The sequence below is a fragment of the Strigops habroptila genome, chromosome 1 (genome assembly GCF_004027225.2).
Source record: "Strigops habroptila isolate Jane chromosome 1, bStrHab1.2.pri, whole genome shotgun sequence".
NCBI lineage: Eukaryota > Metazoa > Chordata > Aves > Psittaciformes > Psittacidae > Strigops > Strigops habroptila.
In genome coordinates this window covers 115985081-116007664 of record NC_044277.2, presented here as the reverse complement: position 1 = coordinate 116007664, position 22584 = coordinate 115985081, and the positions used below count along the sequence as shown (strand labels likewise).

At 35.4% G+C, this 22584-nt stretch overlaps 1 protein-coding gene across 3 annotated transcripts in view; it reads left to right on the top strand.

Moving 5' to 3' along the window:
- Positions 1–22584, top strand: part of ARMC3 (armadillo repeat containing 3) — a 59293-nt gene that overhangs the window by 18148 nt on the left and 18561 nt on the right. For all 3 annotated transcript variants that reach the window (XM_030504645.1, XM_030504637.1, XM_030504630.1), the window contains exons 5-10: positions 897–965; positions 1297–1472; positions 2787–2981; positions 3772–3955; positions 9210–9362; positions 9487–9592. In XM_030504645.1, the coding sequence (XP_030360505.1) occupies positions 897–965; positions 1297–1472; positions 2787–2981; positions 3772–3955; positions 9210–9362; positions 9487–9592 (883 nt within the window). The remainder of the gene's footprint in view (positions 1–896; positions 966–1296; positions 1473–2786; positions 2982–3771; positions 3956–9209; positions 9363–9486; positions 9593–22584) is intronic.

Below are 22584 nucleotides of genomic sequence, written 5' to 3'. Positions count from 1 at the left end.
CAGTCAGTAGAACATGCCCAGTTCCATGGTGTATTTAAGTCTGCTACTTGCTTTTCGTGTTGCACTGCACCTTGTGTTCTTTACCTTACTTTTAACTTGGCACTTGCATATCGTCATTCCCTTCAGACCTTGGCTTCCAATGCTGCTGCACCAACATGGATCAGAATGACTGAAGATCTTCCTTTATATTCACAGCTTAGTTGTTTTTTCTTTAAAAGTAAATTCAACTTATAACTTATTTCTTTTATTTCAACACTGTAGTATGTTGGTAGTAACAACTTGGCACTGTAAGATCACATAAAGTCTGTCCCAAAGAATGTTTTTTGGTTATTCTATCCAGTGATTGTGGTTTTGCTAGTTTGCCATTGACAACAATAAAAATGCATTCTGAAAGTCTTTACTGTAATTTTAATAAGACCTATATAACTCCTGTTTTCAATTTGCAGTGTGTGCAGCGTTAGCATAAAATTAGGAAATGATGGCTTGAAAATTAAAGAACAGAAAGATTGCTTTTAGTTTGATAATCTCAACCACAAATAATTTTAACTAATTGCATTATGACTTCTTTGACAACTAAAACTGTGCAGTATTTAATCAGAACCTGCTAGATGCATGTATTTTGAATCAAGTTTCAATGAAGTATTGAAGAACTTCATATATATCAAATGTCAAAGAGAGTCATCTGGTACTTCATTTATGTTTTCTAGGCCCATTATGATCTTGGTATAACTTCAGTTTTGTGTCATTCCCAGTCAGATCTTTTTGTCACTCAGGGAGTAACCATAAGCACATTTCCCTTGGAGCAGAATCTGGTTTTTTACTCAAGATTGGAGTAAGGATTTACAAGCCAAGATTGTCAAATGAAAGACTTCATATTTGTATTTATTTCATTGTAGATGATGTCAAGAAGTTACTGAGGGAACTGGATGTCACAAATTCACTTATATCACACCTGGTGCCAGAAGGTAGCTTGTGGTATTCGTTCCTTGTGCAAAAATACACTCAGAAATAACTTATGATTGCCATTTGATTATACAATTTAATAAAATCTTCCTTGTAGTTTTTTTGTCATACTACATGTTAAATAGGTAATGGCTTTTATAGAAGTAGCTCTGTTACTCACTGAGTAGTGTTTTTTGTTGTATAGATGTATCAACATGTTTATGGAGATGTCAGATATGATTAACAGCTATTGTTTATGGGCTTCAAATATTATTTTAAACCATGGGATTAGTGAACATACACTGTGCTGAATTAAACTTGATAAAAATATATATTTATTTTTTTTCCCTGTAGAAGATGTAGTTATTCATGAATTTGCTACTCTCTGTCTTGCGTATATGGCTGTTGAATATACTACTAAAGTACAAATATTTGAGCAAGGTGGATTAGAACCACTTATCAGACTGCTAGGGAGCCCTGATCCTGATGTTCAGAAGAATTCGGTTGAATGTATCTACCTCCTGGTGCAGGTAAAGTTTGTTATTTAATTAGAGAGGCAGATAAGCACTTATCACCCTTGGCCACCCTCTACAGGGTTAATAATTTTTAAATATTTGGTTCCTTTACTCCCCAGTGTCCATCAATGTATTTGAAAACATTATGTCCAAGTCCCTGATTGTTACATTAGTTATGAATATAGCTGATTTGACTCATTTCGTTGAACTTGATGCAATTATCCATGCTCTACAGCAAAGTAAGTGAGATCAGAATCAGATTCAGATTTCTTTAATTAAATATGAATTTGTTTTCTTTGTTGGAAAATGTTAATCTTGGTAATGAGAGTTTTAACCTGTCTATCCAAAAGGTTGGAATAATGCTGTAAATTAAAGAACTAACAATTGCATTGTGCCTTGTTTTGGTCAGCAAGTCCATAGTCCCAATTTTGAACATCTTTTTAATGAGAGGTGAATGCTGTCAACAGCTACTTTCCATACTGGGAGGAACAGATTTGTTATTGGCTACTTTCACACTCAGCACTAATGTCATCCATATGCTGCTTAGCAAAAGAATGGTGCATTTGTATGGCAGTTCTTTTCCATGGCTTAAGCGAATCAATTCAATAATGAATTCAGTTTATAACTCTATCTCTTTTGGGGCATCAGAGCATGTCTATTCAGAATCGCATTTTACTCTTTCTCTTTTTTTACTATCTCGCTGTCTTTGTTGCAGGGTATATCTGGATAACTGCACCTGGTGCTTGCTTATATTGATAAGGATAATTGCATGCTGCACATGTGCAATAAGCTATTTAAAAGCAAATTGTAATTTATTTATTTTCTATTTTAATACATCTACTACTGTCTTTTTATTAAGCTGCATATACACTGTTTAAAGTTGAAATTTTAAATTGTCCTTTTAAAATTACTAAACCAGAGGAAGATATAACCAGGCAACCACAGTAGAGTGCAAAAACTATTTTCCCACCCATTGAGGTAAATCAAAATGATGAAACTAAATTTAAAAAACTTTCTCAAGGAAACATGTATGTTGAGCCAAACATGGCAAAACCAAGAGTAAATAGGCTTCCTTAGACAGGACTAGATTCTATAGCGTGTAATTCAGTCATGCAAAAAAATTGGAATTGAAGATTGATGGGGCTTGATTATATTTAGTTTGATTCTTAGCTGAAAAGAAAAAAATCTTCAGAACTGGAAATTCTGGAATATTGACTTATTTTTGTGTGTTTGAAACCAGATTTTTTTATGTTCTTTCTGTAAAGTCAGTAATTGATGTACTGTTATATTCTCTATCACTAACATTCTTTGTTGAATATTTTACTGCAGGATTTTCAAAGCCGTGCTGCAGTTCGTGAACTGAACATAATTCCACCTTTGCTGGAACTACTGAAATCTGAATACCCAGTTATTCAGTTGTTAGCCCTTAAAACCTTAGAAGTAATTAGCAAAGATGGAGAAACCAGGATAATGCTGGGAGAAAATAAAGGATTGGACTGTCTTCTGGCGATACTGGAAACTGATGTACAGTTTACTTGCCTTAAAAGCTTTTTGTTCTTGCTGCTAATGTTTGTATGACTAATGAGAAATATTATTCATGTTATGGAAGAGTGATAAAAGAAGAAAGAGCTCCTTAGTTGGAACTAACTATTATAGAAATAGGATAAGCTAGGATTAAGAAAGGGAGCAAAAGGATTCACCATAAAGTTTGTATTTGTTTTCTTGCTTTTTTGCTATTAGTAATACTATTTTGCATTTACTAACCATTTCTCAAACTATTGTAAATATCAGAAAAAGCTTTTTAGATGATGTTTTCTCAAAATTTTTGATTATATTTTGAGCTCTGGTGCTGGCTCCTAGGTTGAACAGTCTTCTTTTTTTCCTGAATTTACATTGATATCAATGGCCTGAAATATAATTTCCTGCATTAGAAATTCTATTGTTTATGCTATTATGAGACTCATTTTAGTTCTTCTTGAGTTCAGGTGTCACCATGGGAAATACAATGCATAGAGAAATTTGTGAAGTATTTGAAATTTTAGGATGACAGATCCTTTCTGAATACCTGCCTACCCCACTTTGATGTAGATGAGAAAATTCTGGGGGTTTTACTGTTTTTGACAAATTCTGTTGCATCCCAAGGCACATCAAAGAAGTTATTAAAAAAAAAAAAAAAAGAGTATGAAAAGATGTACTTTGCAGTATGAATAAACTGTCCAAAATAAAGTTATGACAATTATACTACAAAGATAAATGATGAAGATATTTTAGTCCTGATTTGGAGGTTATTTGTTTGGGGTTTTTTCTTTATTAGGAATTCAGCGATCTACATGCGGAAGCTCTTGCTGTGTTGGGAAATTGTCTCGAAGATGTGCATACTCTGCAACTGATTCAGCAGTCAGGAGGCCTTAAAAAGCTACTTTCATTTATAGGAGACTCTACCATTCCCGATATTCAGAAGAATGCAGCAAAGGCAATTACCAAAGCAGCTTATGACTGTATGTGACTTTTTAAAAACTGATTGACATGAATTTGTTTATGAAGTAATTTTTTATCCAGAATGGGACCGTCTTATCTGGTTGAGGGTAGTACTTGTGCTAAGGAAAGAATGAGTCACGGTGATGAATCTTGCCAATCACAGCAGCAATTAGACGCTAGGATATATAGATACGGATATATAGATACAGATAAATATGAAAATGTTAAGATTTTGCCTCAATTTCTTTTTAAATGTAATGTATTCTTGCAAAATGCTGTCCTCAGAAAAGAAAATAGAGCACTCTCCACCTTTTGTTTCATGATGCCAGGTAACTGCCATCTTAAGCCACCTTTGCTGGCACTGTTTCTCATCCCTATCAGTTAAGACTTAATCGCAAGCTTACTTCCTTTTGCGTAAAACTGCCCCTCTAAATGTCAGGCAATTTCAAATACAGATTCCTTTAACAAGGACATGAAAAAAAAGCCTTTCAAATGGATTGCAGATTAATATTCCCAGTGGAGTAAAATAGTTTCATTGTCATCTTTTTATAATTATTCATCCTATAGTCCTTTTTTATACACTTTTCTTTAATTCACAAAGGAATTCTGAATTAGGCAGAACATGCTCATCATTTTGCCCATAAGGATGCTCTTTAAATAAATCTACATTCGAAATTTCTTCCATGCATTGGCTTCTGAGTTGCAACATATGCCTAGTAGTGCTGTGTAACAAAATGCAATGTAAGAAATAACATACTTCTGTCTATAGAAGATTTTAATACAGTCAAGGGATTTTGATGACTATGACAGTAGAGCTTAAATATTTCATTCATATTTTTATCATCATGGTTGAATCATGGCTTTAATTTATGTATATTTTACAAATATGTTCTCAAATGTAATACATGGCTAAAATAATGTCTCCTTTCTGCAGTATTTCAGACCTCCTTTCTTCTCTCCCCATTCTATCTTTCCAATTCTTTTCTCACCTTGCTTAGTTTGACAACCTGAATATTTGTAATTATTTGGATTGCAAATAATACATGAACAGAGTGGAATCTACCTTTCCTAGTATTCTGTGGGTTTCTTTATGCTTTTATCATTATCTGCTGGAAGCTTTCTAAGTCCTTGAAAATTATTTTCATTAATGTTTAGGTGCCAAAGATAGGAAGGGACTTTCTTATGCCAGTATTTTCTTTGTGTATTTTCCTGTATTGTCGTTTTATTATGCTACTTAGGACTGCCAGTATCATTTTTATAGTCCTGTGACAGGCTTGTAAGCAGTATGCTAAGCAGATTTATATTTGCTCCTACCACTTGCTACTGCATCTTACTCCTTTTCATATTTATTTTCAAATAAGCATAGCCTTCTTTTCCCCTTTCACATGTTTTTCAGTTTTTGTGGCCTAATATTTTAGCAGCTGTTAGTAGAAGCATGTCTGAACACAACATTTTTAAAGCACGGTGGCAAGAACTACACATAATATATTACAGTGCTACCTATGATCTTATATCATGGGATGTTACTGTCAGTGAAGATGCATCTTCTTGTCATGCTTCTTTACAAATGGAGTCAATGTGGTTTCATTATAAAGGTTTGCTCTCTTCTTCAGCCTATGACAGTTAGTATGGATGCAGCAAGCTGGGAAAGTAGATCAAAAGAAGATGTAAAAAATATTTGCTTCCGGCTGTAGAATTTTAGGGACAACCAGTTGGACAAAGGGTGATATGTTGTATGTACATATGTACAGTGGAAAACCCAGTCCAGTAAACTTGCTGCTCAACATGGTCACCAGAAGTATGGAATTTATTGCAGATACATAGACCTACTGTTCTAAAGTCAGCCTTCCAGTGGAAAGAAAAGTGGCATTTGGGCCATTATAAGAAACAGTCCAAGTGCAAAAAGAAAACAGAAATGTTTGCAGTTCTTTTTTGTTTGTTTGGATTCTGGTTTTAAATATACTAAATAGCCTATCCAAACTGTAACACTAATGTATACTATACTAATACTTGCTTTGATGTATATCCAATATAATAGAACACAGCTTTAAGTTCCTTTATGACTTTTTCACTAAATTTACAATAGCCATACAGTAGCCCACACTCCTCAGGTTTAATAATTGTGCTTGCAATTTACCAACATTTCCCGCATACTCAAGGGAAAAAAATAAAGAAATTAAAAGCTTTCTTCTGCTGTGGTGGAACATGTATCTAGCTGGTTTTTTAATCCTAGCACCTGAGTACACAGCAGTGTCTGAGTTTGAAATCATTATTATTGACAGATGGAATTTAGTTTTGAGGTTTTTTTCCTGGTAGACATGATTATACCAAACAGTTTTGGTTTATGTCCCTTTCAGCCCTTTGAAAAGGGACTCCTGTAACTTTGTTGTTGTTGCTGTTATGTATCCCTCAAAAGCTATTCTCAATATCAGTACAAATTACATGTACAATCACTATATTCCATTTTAATAGCATCTTTATGATGCTGTTCTGTTTAAATAAAGTAAAAATGATCATATTTCTTTATATAACAATCTGTTTGCCCCTGAAAATTTTTGTTCTGTAACATGATTTTGAATTAATTATTAAATAAATATTAATTTATCAATGGTTTTATTTTGTATGCTCAGAATTAGAGTGGTGAATTTTTTTGGTTCTCTCCTTGCCCAGTAAATAATGCAGTCATATAAGAATTCAAAATATAATTTAATGCTATAAATTGAATGTCTGTGGTGGATTGTCTGGACTGTTGATTAAGGAGGGCCTGAGTTTCCCCTGACAGCTCCAGACACACTAGCAACAACAAAATGCTATGGAGTGTGTATGGAGAAAGTGATGATCATGCTCACTCGAGTCTGGCCTCACTCTGCTAAACCTGGTTTGAAGCTCTGCCTGTTCTTTCCATGTATTTAAATGCAAATCCTTTCAAAGGGGAGCATACTAACCATGCTCTGTAGCCTGATTAACACATGCTTTTTCATAATACAGGGTTTTATTTATCCGAGTTATCTCAACTCAAGATCCGTGAGAGGTCATGATATTATTTAACATTAACTTTTTCGTTTGAAATTGGTATAAATAATTCCATAAGGTGGTGACAATGACTTGAATAAGTAATCAGTAGAACCTCTGGAGTAAGAAGGGGAAATAGGAAAATATATTGAAAAACAAAGATTGGCTCATGATGGGGTCAATGCATGAAAAAATGGACAGAAGTGTTAGTACTTCAGACTCTTTTAGTAGGATGTGCCTGAATATTTCACTTCGTGTTAAATCAGTGTATTCAAATCACTTAGGGGTCAGGAAATTCATCACTGTAAATACAGTGTTGGCACTGACATGGGAAGTGCTTAAGTACAGAGGGTGCTTTTCAATTGTATGTTCTTTCTTTTCTATAGAAAAGGAAGCAACTCACACAAATAGAGACAGGATCAGCAGAAAATATACATCGCTTGAATAGAATAGGGACCTGGATCTTAAAATATTAATAATTTTCATCTGTCTAGCTAGCTAAATATAGGTGCATTCTCTTTACCATAATTTGAAAACCAAAATGTGTTCACATTATTGAAAAAAATTTATTCTGTTTAAAATATTTTAAATAGATATTTTCAGTAATTCAAACATTCATGTTAGTATTTCATATAGGCATAAATTACCTTTAAAATTAAATGCTTACCCATCATCATAACTGCCTTTAAAAGCAAGAATAATTTTTTAGAAAATCTGTATAGTAATAAGTAACTTGCTGTACAAGAACCAAATTACTGGGGCATAAAGAACCTCTAGAGATCATTATTAGGGATTATGGACTACTTTGGAAAGCAACAGGCCAGCAGCATACTTGAGCACTTGTCAAAACGGCCTGTAATCCCAGTTAAGGCCTTCTCTTGAGAGCTGGCTGATACGTATCAAGGCTGTGGCCAAGGTTCTGCTCACGCTTAGAATCTTTTCTCTTTCATTTATTGCATCTTGTGCTTTGTGATTTCAATTGTGATTTCAATTCTAAAAATATTTAAAATTGAGCTGGGAAGGAGAAAACAGCTAGCTGTCTCCCGTATGTGCATTGAGTCCTTTCTGCTGTAACCAGGTTTTCAGTCAAACTTCCTTTTCATTGGCTTTGTGGACTTGTCTGTTTACTTTCATTCTCTACATATTCAGTTTTAATTTAAAAGAATACTTACGGTGTTTTTCTTTCCTTCTTAAACTTTTTAATCCTAAAACAATGGTCCAAAGAAGGGAGTGTTCTCTCAAAGCATTAGTAAGCACTGATAAAATTTCCAAATGTATCAAACTCTTACCGACTTCTCAGTTCCTGAATTTCTTTGATACATTCAAAAATTTTACCATGTAGATATAACTTCCAGCATGTAATTAATCCACTTTAAATTATGCATATGGTTAAATGTTTATTCACCCTTGTAACTGTAGGGCTTCTATGCCATCCAGTGCCTTCCTGGCTGAGAAGGTTACCCTCAGGGCTCTTTTTAACAAACACCTGCACTTATGATCTCACTCATTTTGGGATGAGTGAGTTCATTAGTATAATTATCAGATGTCTGTAGATACTTTGTAGACACTCTATTTTGTTACTTGTGTAGAGGAAGGGAACATCTATGTCCTTCATTAGCTGCTGCCAATCATTGCAGTGTAGGTCAGCAGTGGACCCTGTGTCACCAGGCTAAAATACAAAATTGAGATTCTCTGCAAAGTGTGCATTAATCAAGAACTGCAAGCTGTGCAGAATTTAACATTCAATTTTAACACCCCTTGAATTTTGGGGTTGAAGTTTTTTTTTTTGCTATTGTAGTATGTTAACTGGTACTCCACCAAGTTCAATTGTATATTTACTAGTAAGTTCTTCAATTTTGCGCATTTGGCTTTGTTAGCATAAACCGAAGTTAAGCATGATCCTGACTAAGTATGATCTGTTGAATTGGAAAAGCTGTTTTCATCAAGCCTGTATGCATTCTGTGGTTTTAAGTCTTATAGAGAACAAATTTTGCATTCTGCTGGGCTATGTGTTTTTAAAGCTGTATTTAATAGTCATTTTTTGGGCTTGATTCAGAGTTCACTGAAAGTCTAGTGGGTTTTGGATCAGGCCTTTGTGTACATTTCTTAATTGTTGGTGCCTCTGTTACCAAAATGTTTTGATTTCCATGGGATCAAAAGCAAGTGTTATGCTGGAAACAACTATATGAAATCAAATTCATGTCCTTTCACTGATTTTGAAAATTAATGCAGGTTAATGCTATTGTTCTTTTTCATTTAAAGCTGAAAATAGAAACATCTTAAATGAGGAAGAGGTTGAGAAGTGTCTCATAAACCTGTTGGAAACTGATAATGATGGAGTTAAAGTTGCTGCTTCCCAAGCAATTTCTGCCATGTGTGCGAATTTAGCTAGCAAACGCGCGTTTGGACTCCAGGGTAAGTAAGGCGGGAAGGAATGAACTAAGAATCTGTGCTTTTCCTTTTATAAGGAGCATATTATAATTTCACAGACTGCCATGGTTTATTTAAAGGTTCATGTATACAATTATTTCTTTCAAAGGGATTCCCCAGCTAGTACAGTTGCTAAGCAGTGACAATGAAGAGGTAAAAGAAGCTGCAGTGACAGCGTTAGTTAATTTGACAGCAGCCAGTCCTAGTAATGCAAGGTGAGTCTGCAATAATTAAATTATTATTTAAAACACTGAGCTGAACACAAGTAATAATACTTCGATTTTTAAAGAATGCCTTGCCCTACAAGGCAGGTCTGTTTGAATTTGACTATAAGGCACTTTTTGGTGCTTATGTGTCAGCTGGAATAGGTTGGTTCTCATCAGCGTTACGAGAGTTATGCAATCTCTGCTAATGTTTGCTTTATCAAGGAAATGTATGAGACAGATATAATAAAAGCAGAGATATACATCATGTTTTTAAGAGAGCATATGAGGAAAATATGCCTTGTAGTCTAAGGCATTCAATGTGGGATATTTTTTGAAAATTCAGAATCAGTAAGGTATCCTTTAAAATTTGATGGTTCATGCAACTTTTTTGACTAATTTAAACCCAGTCTTTGATGGAGATAGCACTCAGACATTCTGAATATTGGCATTGTCTTTCTCTTCCTTTTTTTATTGTTTCCCAAATAATAGAGAATGCTCATAGTGCATGCTCTAAAAGAAAAGTGTAACTTCAGTATCCAAAATAACTACCAAAGGATGGTTAGCTAACTGTATGTTCCAAAATAATTGTATCAGCTGAATTTTACTGTCAGTTGCAAAGTTCTGTTACCCCAACTCTATTAAAAGTTCTGTTTGGAGAAAAGAAACAGAGCAGTCTGATGTATATGAGCAATCACACGTAACTAACAAACCATAAAATAAAATTCCTTAAAAGTTTCCTGGAATATACTTAAGGAAGCTGTAATCCATTCACAGGCATTCTTTGAAGTGAAAAAGTAAAAAAACTCACCAAATAAATTATTTGTTTCAATTTATTGATTTAGCTCTTATAGTCACCAGTATTCACTTAATGTTACCAGATGGAGCCATAATTTGACACAAGAGAATAAAACTCTGTTCTCGGATTCACATAGTAGATTTTTTTGTCTGATATTCTGCTCTCCTCATGTGCATGACTCTTCAGTTGGTGTCAGTGGGAGTCATACACACATAAAAAGAGCACAGTACTGGAGTCTAGGGGTCAAACTTTCAGCTCCACTACAGCTGTTTTTCGTAGTGCAGCCCTTTGAGGTTTCACATTGTGAAAAGGAAATCTCTGGAGAGTTTTGAGTTGGTATAGCAGCTTATGCCAACTCATTCAGTTTCTTTTGCCAAGGAGATAGTCAGGACATTGTTTAGCTCAACTGCTAGAACAATTCTCTGAGACCTCAGGCAGGGAAATAGCTGTCTCTGTTTCTCTGCATTATAATGAAGTCCGTATTTGTTTCTTGCTGAGCAGAGTCAAGAAATTGTAAAGGTGGCTTACATATACTTCTCTCTCTTTGCAATCCAGCTCCAAGTACACTATGGAAGCACCAGATAATCTAATCACAGGTCTTCTGTGAAAATCAGGAAGCAATAATTTACATAAATATGTATATTGGATGAATGCCATGTGACTATATAATTACTTCAAAGCTTCATTTCTAAATCAAAACCATTAATAAGTCATAGAAGGGTCCAAGTGTGACTAGGATCTATGAATGAATATATAGAGTTGAACCCTTGGCTGATACAAATTGGTATAGTTCCAGCTCGCTGGCTGAGTATCTGGCCCATATTTATTTTACATTCACATAATAGGAAAAAAAATAGTTTGGAGAAAATGGATTCCAGATTGAGTTACCATAATCATATTTCATTCTGGAATATTTTCTCTGTGTGTCTTGTAAACCACTGAAAATAAGTGTATATATAATGAAGATGCTGATATGCTTTTATAATAACATGACTTTGCTGTGTAATTATGTTGAAAGTACTCTGGTCCCAAATGAGACTAATGAGACTAGTGCCCTTTTATTGGTTATATATTAGATTCTTGTTATAAACCTTCCAAGAATATTAAATCGTAAAGCTAGTAGTAGCAGGTAGACCTTATGTGGCAAAAACAAAATGACTACAGTAAAGAGGAAGACTATTTACTATAAATGTTTTTACTTTTTACCACCCTAAAATTCAATCTTGCTGAACTCATCTACATGTGTTCTGCCATATTTCATTTCATGAGCATTTTTGCATGTATTATATCAATTGAAGGACGTGTACCTTGCCCTTTCATTTTATGCAGTATATATAACAGAATGTAAGGAGAGTACAAAACATTGCTATTTTTGCTGGAGATTTGTTGTTCTTAATAGGAATATTTTGTCAAGAAGTGTTGTCTGCTCTTCCTGTAATATGGAAAAAAATACAAGTTAAAACACACTGTGTCATTAAGGTTCCCACAATAGCTAGCTCCTAAGGATAAAGTCTTCCATTGATTAATAACACAAGAACAGCACAGGCAATGGGCAATACTACCCCCCACTAATGTATATTAACCTTGACCTTTAGGTGCTTCCCCACAGCAATGAAAGGCTAGTTCTATGCCCCTACCCAATCAATCCTTTGTTTCTCAACTGAGACAGCTAATAAAGGTGTCAAATATGGTGGAGGTTTTGTAATTAGAACACCTGTTCACGACGAACAGGACGGAGACCAGCTTGTCATTTCACACAAGTCCCCAAGCAACCACGATTTGGCAAAAATAAATAAATTCATGAATGACTCTGCCCCCATAGTATTTTACCCAAAGATCTAGAGCAGAAGAGAACATGAGTCCTATACAAACTGTTTGAGTTTTCAAGTTTACTGGAAAACACAGATTTTCAATATGATCTCTACTGGAACACATAAAATTACTATAGATAACTTCTAAAATATTTCAGCATTTAAGTTTTTTGATGTTGCGTCATGCTTCAGTAGCACATAGAAGAAAGTATGGTGGTCAAACGCCTCGTTAGTTTAGAGACTGACACCCCAGATGATGCTTTTATCAGAATTTTATCATAAAGTAATGACAGAATTTTAAGGCTGCTATATATTGATAATAAATTCTTTGTAAGCTTGTTAATAATTAGGCTAAATAAAAATAAAATTGCAGAGCATATTGCATGTACTTATTCTAACATACAATAAAGAAATTATTTTGTTATGTTACTCTTGTACAACTCCAATGCCATCCTTGGTATATGTCAGAATTTGTTTCTGTGGTCTGCTTCTGAGAAGAAGAGAATTATGTTCATCTGGGGTTCTGCATCCATTTCCCATTTTTCAGTCCAGAACACTAACTTGCTTTATTGAAAACTGTATACAGTTATTTGGACAGCATAATGCCATTTTAAAGAATCTCTGAAATCTGTCTGGTTTTGATGTGTCCAAGCACCGGGAAATGTAGGCACAGTCACTGCAATAATGTACGTTATGCACAAACTGAAAAATTACACGCAAACAAAGAAACGGCAGTGCCATCTATTGGTCAGAAAAACAAATTATTCTGTGCTACACAACTAACTACAGAACAAACGTTTTACTTCACGCTCTGCCTATTTTTTCCCATTTAAAGTATAATCAATTATTTTTGCTTTTCCTCTATTTAGGATAAGCTAATCATGTTAAATATAAATATTATATTAGTTAGAAGTAACACATAGAAATAGGCTCTCAAGTGTACCAGTTAGACATTAATTTGACCAGCTCTTTTCTTCAGTATTGTCATAGCACAAATGCCATTTCTAATAGCTGTCTTCATAAATCTGGCACTGTCTGAATTCTAGGCACCTAATGGACCTACCACTAAAGAAAAACATATGCTCTGAAATTTAGAGCTTTGTACTGGACATGAAAACTAATTAACAGTTTCAATAATATTTGTCTTATATTGTTTATTTTAAGTGCAAAATTTATAGCATTCAGTTAGAGTTTGGTCTGGGGGAAGAAGGAAAGGGATGTTTTTGGTTCAGCTGCATTAAGGGCTGCAGGAAATTGTGGTACATGACAGACTTATGATCTGGCAGAATATTTCTCCTGGTGTTTATCATTAGTGTCACATTACCTATTTCTAAATATTATATCTGGATTCAAGATAGTAAAGTATCATCCCAAAAATTGCAAAGTGAAGGCAAGCTTGATTTATTTATATATTAAATATTACATATATAAATAGTTATTTAATTTTCTAATTCTTTGCTTTGTCCCAGGAATCAATGGACCTATTTACATTAGCAAAATTAGGTCTATATAGGCAGTTATAGATGTTATCACAGCATCAGAATATATGCTTTCTTAAATGTATCAAGATTTCCAAGATTTGGGAGTAGGCTGGGGATAGGAAGATAGGTTGGAAACTCATTGGTTGTGGGCAATGCCCAGTAATGAGAAAGTGAGTCAGTCCCTTGACTTCAGTAGGTGTTGCATCTATTCCAAACTGAAATTCAGATACTGCTCTAATGACTCAAAACAATATCTCCTCAGTCTATTCCATGTGGATAATGCTCATATGTAGCGAGAGTCTCTCACCTTCTTAAACGGAGTTTTTCAGTATCCACAACAGATTCTTATTGTTTTTAAGACAGGTATGGCTGTCAAGGAATAAATTTAAAAAATGTCCAGTTTTCTTACATTTCAAATTTTGTTATTGTCATTAGGAAGTAATGATTGTTACCATTAGGTAATAATATCACTAGGTAGTAATCTTCCCTATTAGAAAATGGGAAACTTAATCATAGCTTTTCTCTTTCGAGACTGTAGATGGAACCTAATTTGCATAAATGGATCAATATTGAAGCATCGGTATTGCATAAGATAATACATTTGCATTAATATATGTGTTAAATTATGAGAGCAGGAACCAAAATTTCTAGTACATGAAAGCTACATTTAAGAACGGAAATAGGAAATAATCCATTGTATAGGTTTTGTCCTTTTTGTGGTTTAATAGTTCTTCTTTATAACGTAAGTTTGTGTTTCTGGAGGAGGGAATCAACAATAGAATGCCGCCAGCTGTATTGTGTAAAGGTAATATGCTTTAATACTGACCCCTAGTGACAGAATCATATTTTTGAGCTCCTGTGCTGCAAGGTAAAGGGATTTTGTGGGTTTTGTGGTTTGTGTTGCTATTTTTTACATTAACACCCATTGTGCTGAGCCCACTGCAAATACAGTTCACTCATGCCATGAACAGATTCCTGCTTTGACTGTCTCTTACTGTATATCCCCAGTGCGATGGGTGCTTTCCAAAGAAAAAAAGACAATGCAGTCATTACCCAAGAGCTCACAAGCTTTTCCTTACAAATTACATATTGACTTCCATTGAAAACTGTTTTATGGTAAATTTCTCCCTTGGCAGAAAAGCTGAATCAAGGCCTGCTGCTGGGCTGTCATTCAGAAATGGGTTCCCACTGTGACATTAACATCACATCGGATGACTGATACACAACCCATGGACAGTACCCAAATTCATGCCTTGCTGGCAGCTGCAAAATGTTCCACTCAGCCAACTGTTGGTTTTCTCTCTTAGATTTGTGAAAGTGTGGCTATATGGAAAAGTCCTGTTGTGGACTCACTGTAACTGCATTTTGTTCCCATTATAGCTCTTCAAAAAAAAAAAAAAAAAAAAAAGAAAAAGAAAAAAAAAGAAAAGAAAGAAAAAATTATGCTTTTTCCTGTTTGTTTTATATTGAAGGCAGAGACCAACTTAGAGCATGCATCTCTAACTAACACAAATCTCATTTCCCAGCATTCTAAAGTCCATGAGAACCTAAGTAGAAGTTCTACCACTTTCTGGTAAAGCAAAATCTTTTAGGCTGTTTGCACTCTCCTACCTTCAAAGCCTTGGAGTATGATCACTATTTATCTTAGCTGTGGAAAGCTGTAATTTCACTTGGGGCATGTGTGTTGTCACCTGTAACTTCCCATGGTAGATTTCTGTGGGATCAGGTGAAACTTCTCTCTTCCTGGATGGAGACTTCCTAAGCCTGGTGGAGAAAAGCGTGTTTTAGGGAGTGGCACAAGTACAATGATTTCTCTTGAGTGTGTATCCCTACAAGGATATTCAGTCATATCACTGAAATTAATTATACTTTTTATGAATCAAAAGTAGCAGGGATTATTTTACATTTAAGTAAATTTCAGACAAATCTATTGGTGCTTTTACATGCATATTTTCTTTGTAGCATATTTCTAAATTAAATGAAAATTATTCAAGTATATGTTTTAACTTACGTTAGTGTAGTGTGAAGTTACTTAAGTGTATGTAAGGGAATTGCAGGTTTATGGCTGATCATGCAAACTTAATTCTGTCCTGCTGTGAATTTAACCTGTGCATTGACTGTGGCATGCTGTCTAATTGGACTGTTATACACAAGGGGGTAAAAATAAACTTTCCCAGGTAACTTTAATCCTTTTGACTTAAAACCTCAGTAACTTTATCTTAACATAGTAATATATATACACTATATAAGAGATTTAATTTTGAGAGAGAAAACTTGACAAGAGAAAGCCTGAATCCTTGTTGAGCCTTTAGCAAGGCAAAACAGATTGCTGCCACTGGAGATAAGTTCACAGTTGTCCAGAAAAGACTTATCCAGAAGTGAAAGGTGGAGTCAAGTTTCACAGTCTGAGTGCTATGTTTAGAGAGACTGACTTGGCACAGCTCTTTTGTGCTTCAAAAGACGAAGAGGAGCCACTGTCTTCTCAGTCCCTGTGTTCAGATGAGTAGCTGTGAGGATCCTGCTTCAGCTTTTTCCTTCCTTCCCTTACACCTCCATGAAGGCTGCTCTGGCAACTCCTGAATGTTCCCTATTATTTTGCTTTTGTCACAATGTGGGTTACAGACTCTCAACATTTGTGCTGAGTTACTGATTTTTGCATGCACTACTTCTTGGATTAGAAAAAAAGAGAGAGGGGGATGGTATCTTTTTCATGAGCTTATCCTGGCAGAAGCTACATGGGATCTTTAAGGGGTGAAAAGAGTTTCTGTTGCTGAATTTCAAGCCTTTCTCATTATAGTGGAAGTGTCAAAAATTCTTAATAAATGTTACAAATAATATTATAATTTAAAGGCTCAAATATCACAAATAGATAGTTCATTACCAATGCCACTGTAATATTTTAAATGAAGTGTACTCCAGTTTTAGAACTGAGATCTGTGTTGCTTTGTCAGATAAGTTCAGTAACAGAAGATCTCTGTACTGCTAAATGAGAGTCAGGTGTTACAGGCTCTGCTAATCCAGATAGTTTAAAGTTTTATTGCTTCCAGACTGTGGGGTTTATTGAGTTTGGGGTTTGTTGATGTTTTAACAAGATACTTGTCATTAAAAAATAGGAATAAAGGGTTCAGTTCCTGAAATGAAAAATTAATATGGTTTGTTGATATCATCACTATTTTTATTGTAGCACAAAGGGGCCCTAAATTGTAGATCAGTCTCTCGTGTTAGATTCCCTTATTGAGAATAAACATACTGACATTAATTTCCTTTGTATAGTGAAGAAAACGGAAGTAATATTAATCTTTAAATGAAATACGAGGGACTGTATACAACAGCCAATTGCTTTTGAAAATAATTAAATCACAAAGTGAAATTTTTGGTAAATGCAGAAGACATTTATTGGATGTGATTATTCTGATGGCATAACAAGGCAAATGAAGAATATTAATACATTTAAGGGGTAAAAAGAAAGATATTTCTTTATTTTTTTTTTTCAAACTTCTGGTTATGATATTCTTTCTCAGTCAGAAATTACATAATAGAGTTAGATCAAAAATGCCTTGTGTGAAAAAGAAGTCATGCGATTTAACAGAGTTGACTTTAAAAAAATGTGTGTGTAATTAGATGCATAATTCCTATGCATAATTTACATGCAATTATGTATGAAAATGAGATATGCACAGGCATAAATGGCTAGCTAAGCACCTCACACACAATCACAGTAATTTTGCACAGAAATTAAACATGCGGTTGCAAATACATTTGGAAAATGAAGTCCATGAGGAGTCCAACAGTCTTTGAGAGGAGGAAAAATTTGAATTTTTTCTGAGCAGAAATTGTGTTAAATCCTCAGTCAGAAGGGGGAAGTAGCTTAGGGTAGGGGCTTGGGGTGGTCTCAGTGGTTTATGTTAGTGCTTTGGACAGGGATAACTGCTTTCTCCATTAGGCTAGACCTGCTCTTCAGGAAGAAAAGCTAGCTGGACCATTCTCTATGCACTAAGTAAATAATCCATTACCTTTCTTGCCATGGCTGGGAGGCTTGGTTGGTGACAGAGCTATTATGCTTAATGTGATGCCAACAAAGAGGTGGCTCTTGCCCCAGAGAGCTTACAGTCCTAAAAATAAAATAAAAACCCATGGAGTTTTGGACCATTTTTTACCAATATGATTGTTTCCACGATGCGCTGCCAGTGTCTGAGCTTTCCTATTGCACCCCAGACAACTAAAACAACAAAATATTCAGTTCAGTGAAATTCAGATGCATCTCCAAACTAACTGTTTAAAAATGTTTGTATTGTGAAACTTTTGGTAATTATTTTGTTGTCAACTTTTAATTTATTTTCGTAGTTAAACCAGTAAAGCAAACATTTGTTTCTCTCAGACTCTCAGCATTTACTCTTTGAGTCTTGAGTGAGCTTTAGAGAAAATCTTTTAGCTGGTTACAATGTATACTTAAAATTAATAATTTAAATTAATTAAATTATCTAACCTTTTAATATTTGTCTTTCCAATGACACTTGAGAAAAATAATTTAGCTATTCTTGAACATAGTAATTTGAATTCAGTTGCAATCAGAATTTTACTGTTTCACTACAGGGCATGGTTAAGATCATTAGGGTACCTGAACCATGTATACCCTGGCTAAATGCCTAACCCTGTTAGGTTAGACACTCTAATGATCGTAACCATGTGCTTATTAATCATAACATTTAAATTATTTTAACTTTAATTTGAGCTCCACAATTTCTACACCTACCTTGTCTGGTCTTTCTTGTTTGCCTGTTTGTAATTCAAATAGCTTCCAATTTTCAAAAAAACATGGTGATATTGCAAATGAATATTTTTTTTTTTTTTCCCCCCCTTGTCCCTATCTTCTTTTCCCTTTAGGCTACTTGATGTATTTTGAATCTTTACACAACAAGGAGGAAAAAAGCTGTGTATTTATATAATTTACTCCTTTTCCACATCAAATAGAGTAATTTTTTTTTTTTCAGCTAAATCAAAGTAGTCCTGTAGTGGGAGCACTGATAAAGTGCACCATCTCAGTAGGATGTGTTCTGCAGGCAGGGAGAGGCAAGTGCTCATCTACATTAGGCAAAGACAGTGCTGGTAAAAGCTTCTTCCTCTGACTTATTTCTTTGTAATAAAAATCTACACAATGTGTATCTCTGCCCAAGATGGAAGGGAATGAGGATCTCCATACTGAGATCTTAATGTTGTAGTATTTCAGCACCTTAAAAACTTAAGCATATTCATTTTTCAGCTGAATTCTGATGTTGGGTACTGCTGTCTCTTTAGCAGCTGGACCTCTGTGGCCCAAGGTGACAGTGCTATCGGAGCCTTCTCTGGAGGGCTAAGGGGTAGAAGTGAGTTGAACTATGGATTCCCCATTCTTCATTCTTCCCTCGTAACCTCTTCTGTATGCATCTCTGTTAACAGGACACAGCATTGCCCTCAGGTGTTCATGCCCCCTTAAAATCTTATTCTCAAAGGTACTGGTTACCTTCAGCTCTCATTACCTGCTGTTGTCACTTCCAGCATGAATTTTTTTTGCTTTGTAATTGTGCTCTTGATTAAACTATACCATCACTAAACTGTGATTCAGAATGAATCTGCGCAGAACGCCGGATTGAAATAAATATGTATGATCTGCTAAATCAGTGGTTCTCAACCTTTTTGAAGTTGAGTGGCACTTGAGAAAATTGGCTGTGCTCTGTACCTCGCTGAGGTCAACTCTGAACACACGAGGAGCTGTCACCTTGCTCATTTTTTAAGTACTTGTGTACTTGCTGGCTTTATGGAAATTACAGTGAATCTGCTTATAATGTGATTGGCTACGTCATTCAGTTCCGTGTATCATCCTGGAATCAGTCTGTTAGGGACTATATGTTTATCAGGATTTCCTGAGGGAGAAATCATGTGTTATTGGGTGTACTATAGGAAAAGTAAGTCCTACACTTACTGCAGAAGTATTGGATATACTACACCTGTGAGATGCAGCCATGCATCTCATCAGTAGTGGATCTGTTCTGTAAATCCTGGAATTTCGATGTGTCCATTGTACAGGAAAAACTTTGATTTCTTTTTTTTTTTTTTATTTTTGTTCCTGGATAAGGTATGTGTGTATATACTGTATAATGCTATAATCTGGGGGAAAAAAAGCTTATGGGCATGCCTTAACGTGCATGTATGGTGAGTCTCTCCCCACACTTTGCCAGCAGGTACATCATGTCGTTGTTACATGTGCTATGAATGTGATGCATTCTGGTAAACCTGTGATATATGTGGTGTATAGCTGATCTTTAACATGTGCAATTGACATGTCCAGGATTTCTTCATATACAGCAGGCTGGATAAAGCTACAGCACTCCTGAAGCTGGATGTCTGGATAAAATTTTTATGGGGAAGAGAAAACAATATTAACCAGAGAAATTCAGTGGCCTTACCTAAGTAAAATAAAAAAAAATCACGAACCAAAACAAACAAAACATTTTCAGCTCTTCTTTATCTGGTCACCCAGATAAGGGGCTAATGGAAGATAGTCTGAGGAGCGCAGTGCAGGACATCTGAAAACACGGGATTCACTTCTGAACAGAGACTGAAGTGCTTGCATTAAAGTTACTGGTGCTCAGGAGCAATCAACACCAAACAGACCCTGTATCTTTATGCTGCACCCAAGCTAATAATCCTATTCACCTCCAGTCCCTGGATTGCTGCCTTTTCCCTGGTTTTCCAGACTGGGAACTACTGCCTGGCTGCCAGACATCCTTACACCCATGCTCCAGCACTACCTGTGAGCTGCCATTGCCTTGTAGCTGAGGCAGAGATCAGACTAACAAACCCTGTTAGCCTCTGCTGATTTATTCCAGGTATGCTCAGGAGCGAAGAAGTCTGGTTTGGACATATTTGTGCTAAGATGAGTTCAGAGTGAGATCAACATTGTGTTGCTCATGAAATGGGATTATATGGCATGGGTTAGCATGTATTCTGCTTTCTATCCTGCTTGCATAAGAGCGTGACTGTCGGCATTCCTGAGGTTTTTTGTTTTTATCAATGCCTTGACAGTCTTTGATAGCTTAACTGTTTCTTGTATATGTAATACTTGTAAGCTTGTGTTTATTTTGCAACTGTGAAAGTTACCAAAAGCCAGTTAGATTTTGGTAAAACACTGTTACAGTAAAAGTGAGATTTTTCACATCCAGATTTCTCTTATTAAGGTGTTGACAGAAATTTAGCAAAACTTTTAAAAAATGTACACTCTTCTCTTGTTGAAGTGCTTAGGTATGCTTGTACAGAGGTGGGAGAGTTTATTATTTTTTTGATATAGATAAAACATATAAAGGAAGGTATAAAAAGCAGTTGCAAAGAAAATTCAAATTGCCATCTGTGCATTTCCATTGCTAACAATAATGCCAACTTTTGTTTAACAAACAGATAAGCCTAATGTAAAATTACTACGTGCAGATAGTAAATTTGACATATGCCTCAAATCATTTGATCAAATTTTATATACGAGCTCAGCAGAAAGACAATTCAGTTTTTACAGTGAGCTGGTTTATAATGACATTGCAAAAAATACCACTGAAGCAAATGTAAGATGATATAGACAAAGAAGTAAGCAAAGTTTTGGCAAGAAGGTCAATAAAAACCTCCAGTTATGGAATATTTTACGGCATTCAAAGAATGTAAACTACATTGATATCTGTAGTTTCTTTTGCCTATGGCAAAGAAACCAAAGAATACATAATAAAGTGGAAACCCAGAAATATATACCTTTTCATTTTGTTAGAGCATGGTAGTTTCACCCCAGCCAGGCCTGGTTCTCTCTTCAGGGTCTGCATCAGTTGCAGTCAAGGGTTTACTATCATTCTAAACCAAGTCACCAGCTGCTTTCAAACACATTCTTTATCTCAGATATTAAATATGAAGTTGATTCTTTTTTTTTTCTTTTAAGAGGCACTATCCCAGTGAGTGCCAGAAGCAGAATAGCAGTGTTGAGATGAAGTGCTCATAGGCCAGTTCCTTCTGCTGTGACTGAGCTGTAGGCCCACATGATTATTAGTTTTGCAACACATTAGATTTAAGTAATTTGCAAATGCATCCTCTAGTAGTACAGCTGCCTGCACATTCTGCTGTCCCCAGCCTGAAGTTACTATTTCCTTAGTAGTGCTTCTTAAACTGTTGTTTATTTTTTTTTCCTTGGTTGTTGTCTAACCTAAATCTATGAAGTGATCCTTAAAAAAAAAAAAAGAAATCCCAGAAATATTCCTCAATTTTATTTGCAAACAGGTTGTTTTGCACATCTGGCTTAGAACTTGGCCATGCCAGCATTTGTCCCAGCACTGTTGAGGGGCAGCACCCTTCAGCTACTGCTGCAATATCAGCTGGGAGCAGAGGGAATATTTGAACTGGATCTGCTGCTGATAGACCTCTTGATGTGGAACCACAGTCATGGCCAGCCATGAATTCTGTGCTGATGTGTCCATTGTACTCCTGCTGTCTAAATCAGCTTGTGTAAAGCCAGCTCAGTAATTTCTACATTGCGTTGAACTGCACCACGTACACCTACTCTGTAAGAATGGCAGAAACTTGGTGTACTATATTCATGCCACCTAGATATCTGATCACAGAAATTTATGGAGACAGCACAAAGAACAATGACATGATATTCCATGCACTGTAATCCTCATTAGAAGTAGTGCTAGAATGGTTATAGGGAGTGGTGGTAAAAGTCTGCAGAGGCATTTGCCTGCAACTAGAGATACAGAAATTTTGCATCTTTGAAAAGATGCAAGATTTAATTCACTTGTTCAAAACCTCAGAAAGAATCCATGTGTTAATAAGTCAAAGAATCCAGAAGTTTGTGACTTTCTCTGCTTAGGTTGTGTCTCTTGAACTTAACACCATTAGTCATAT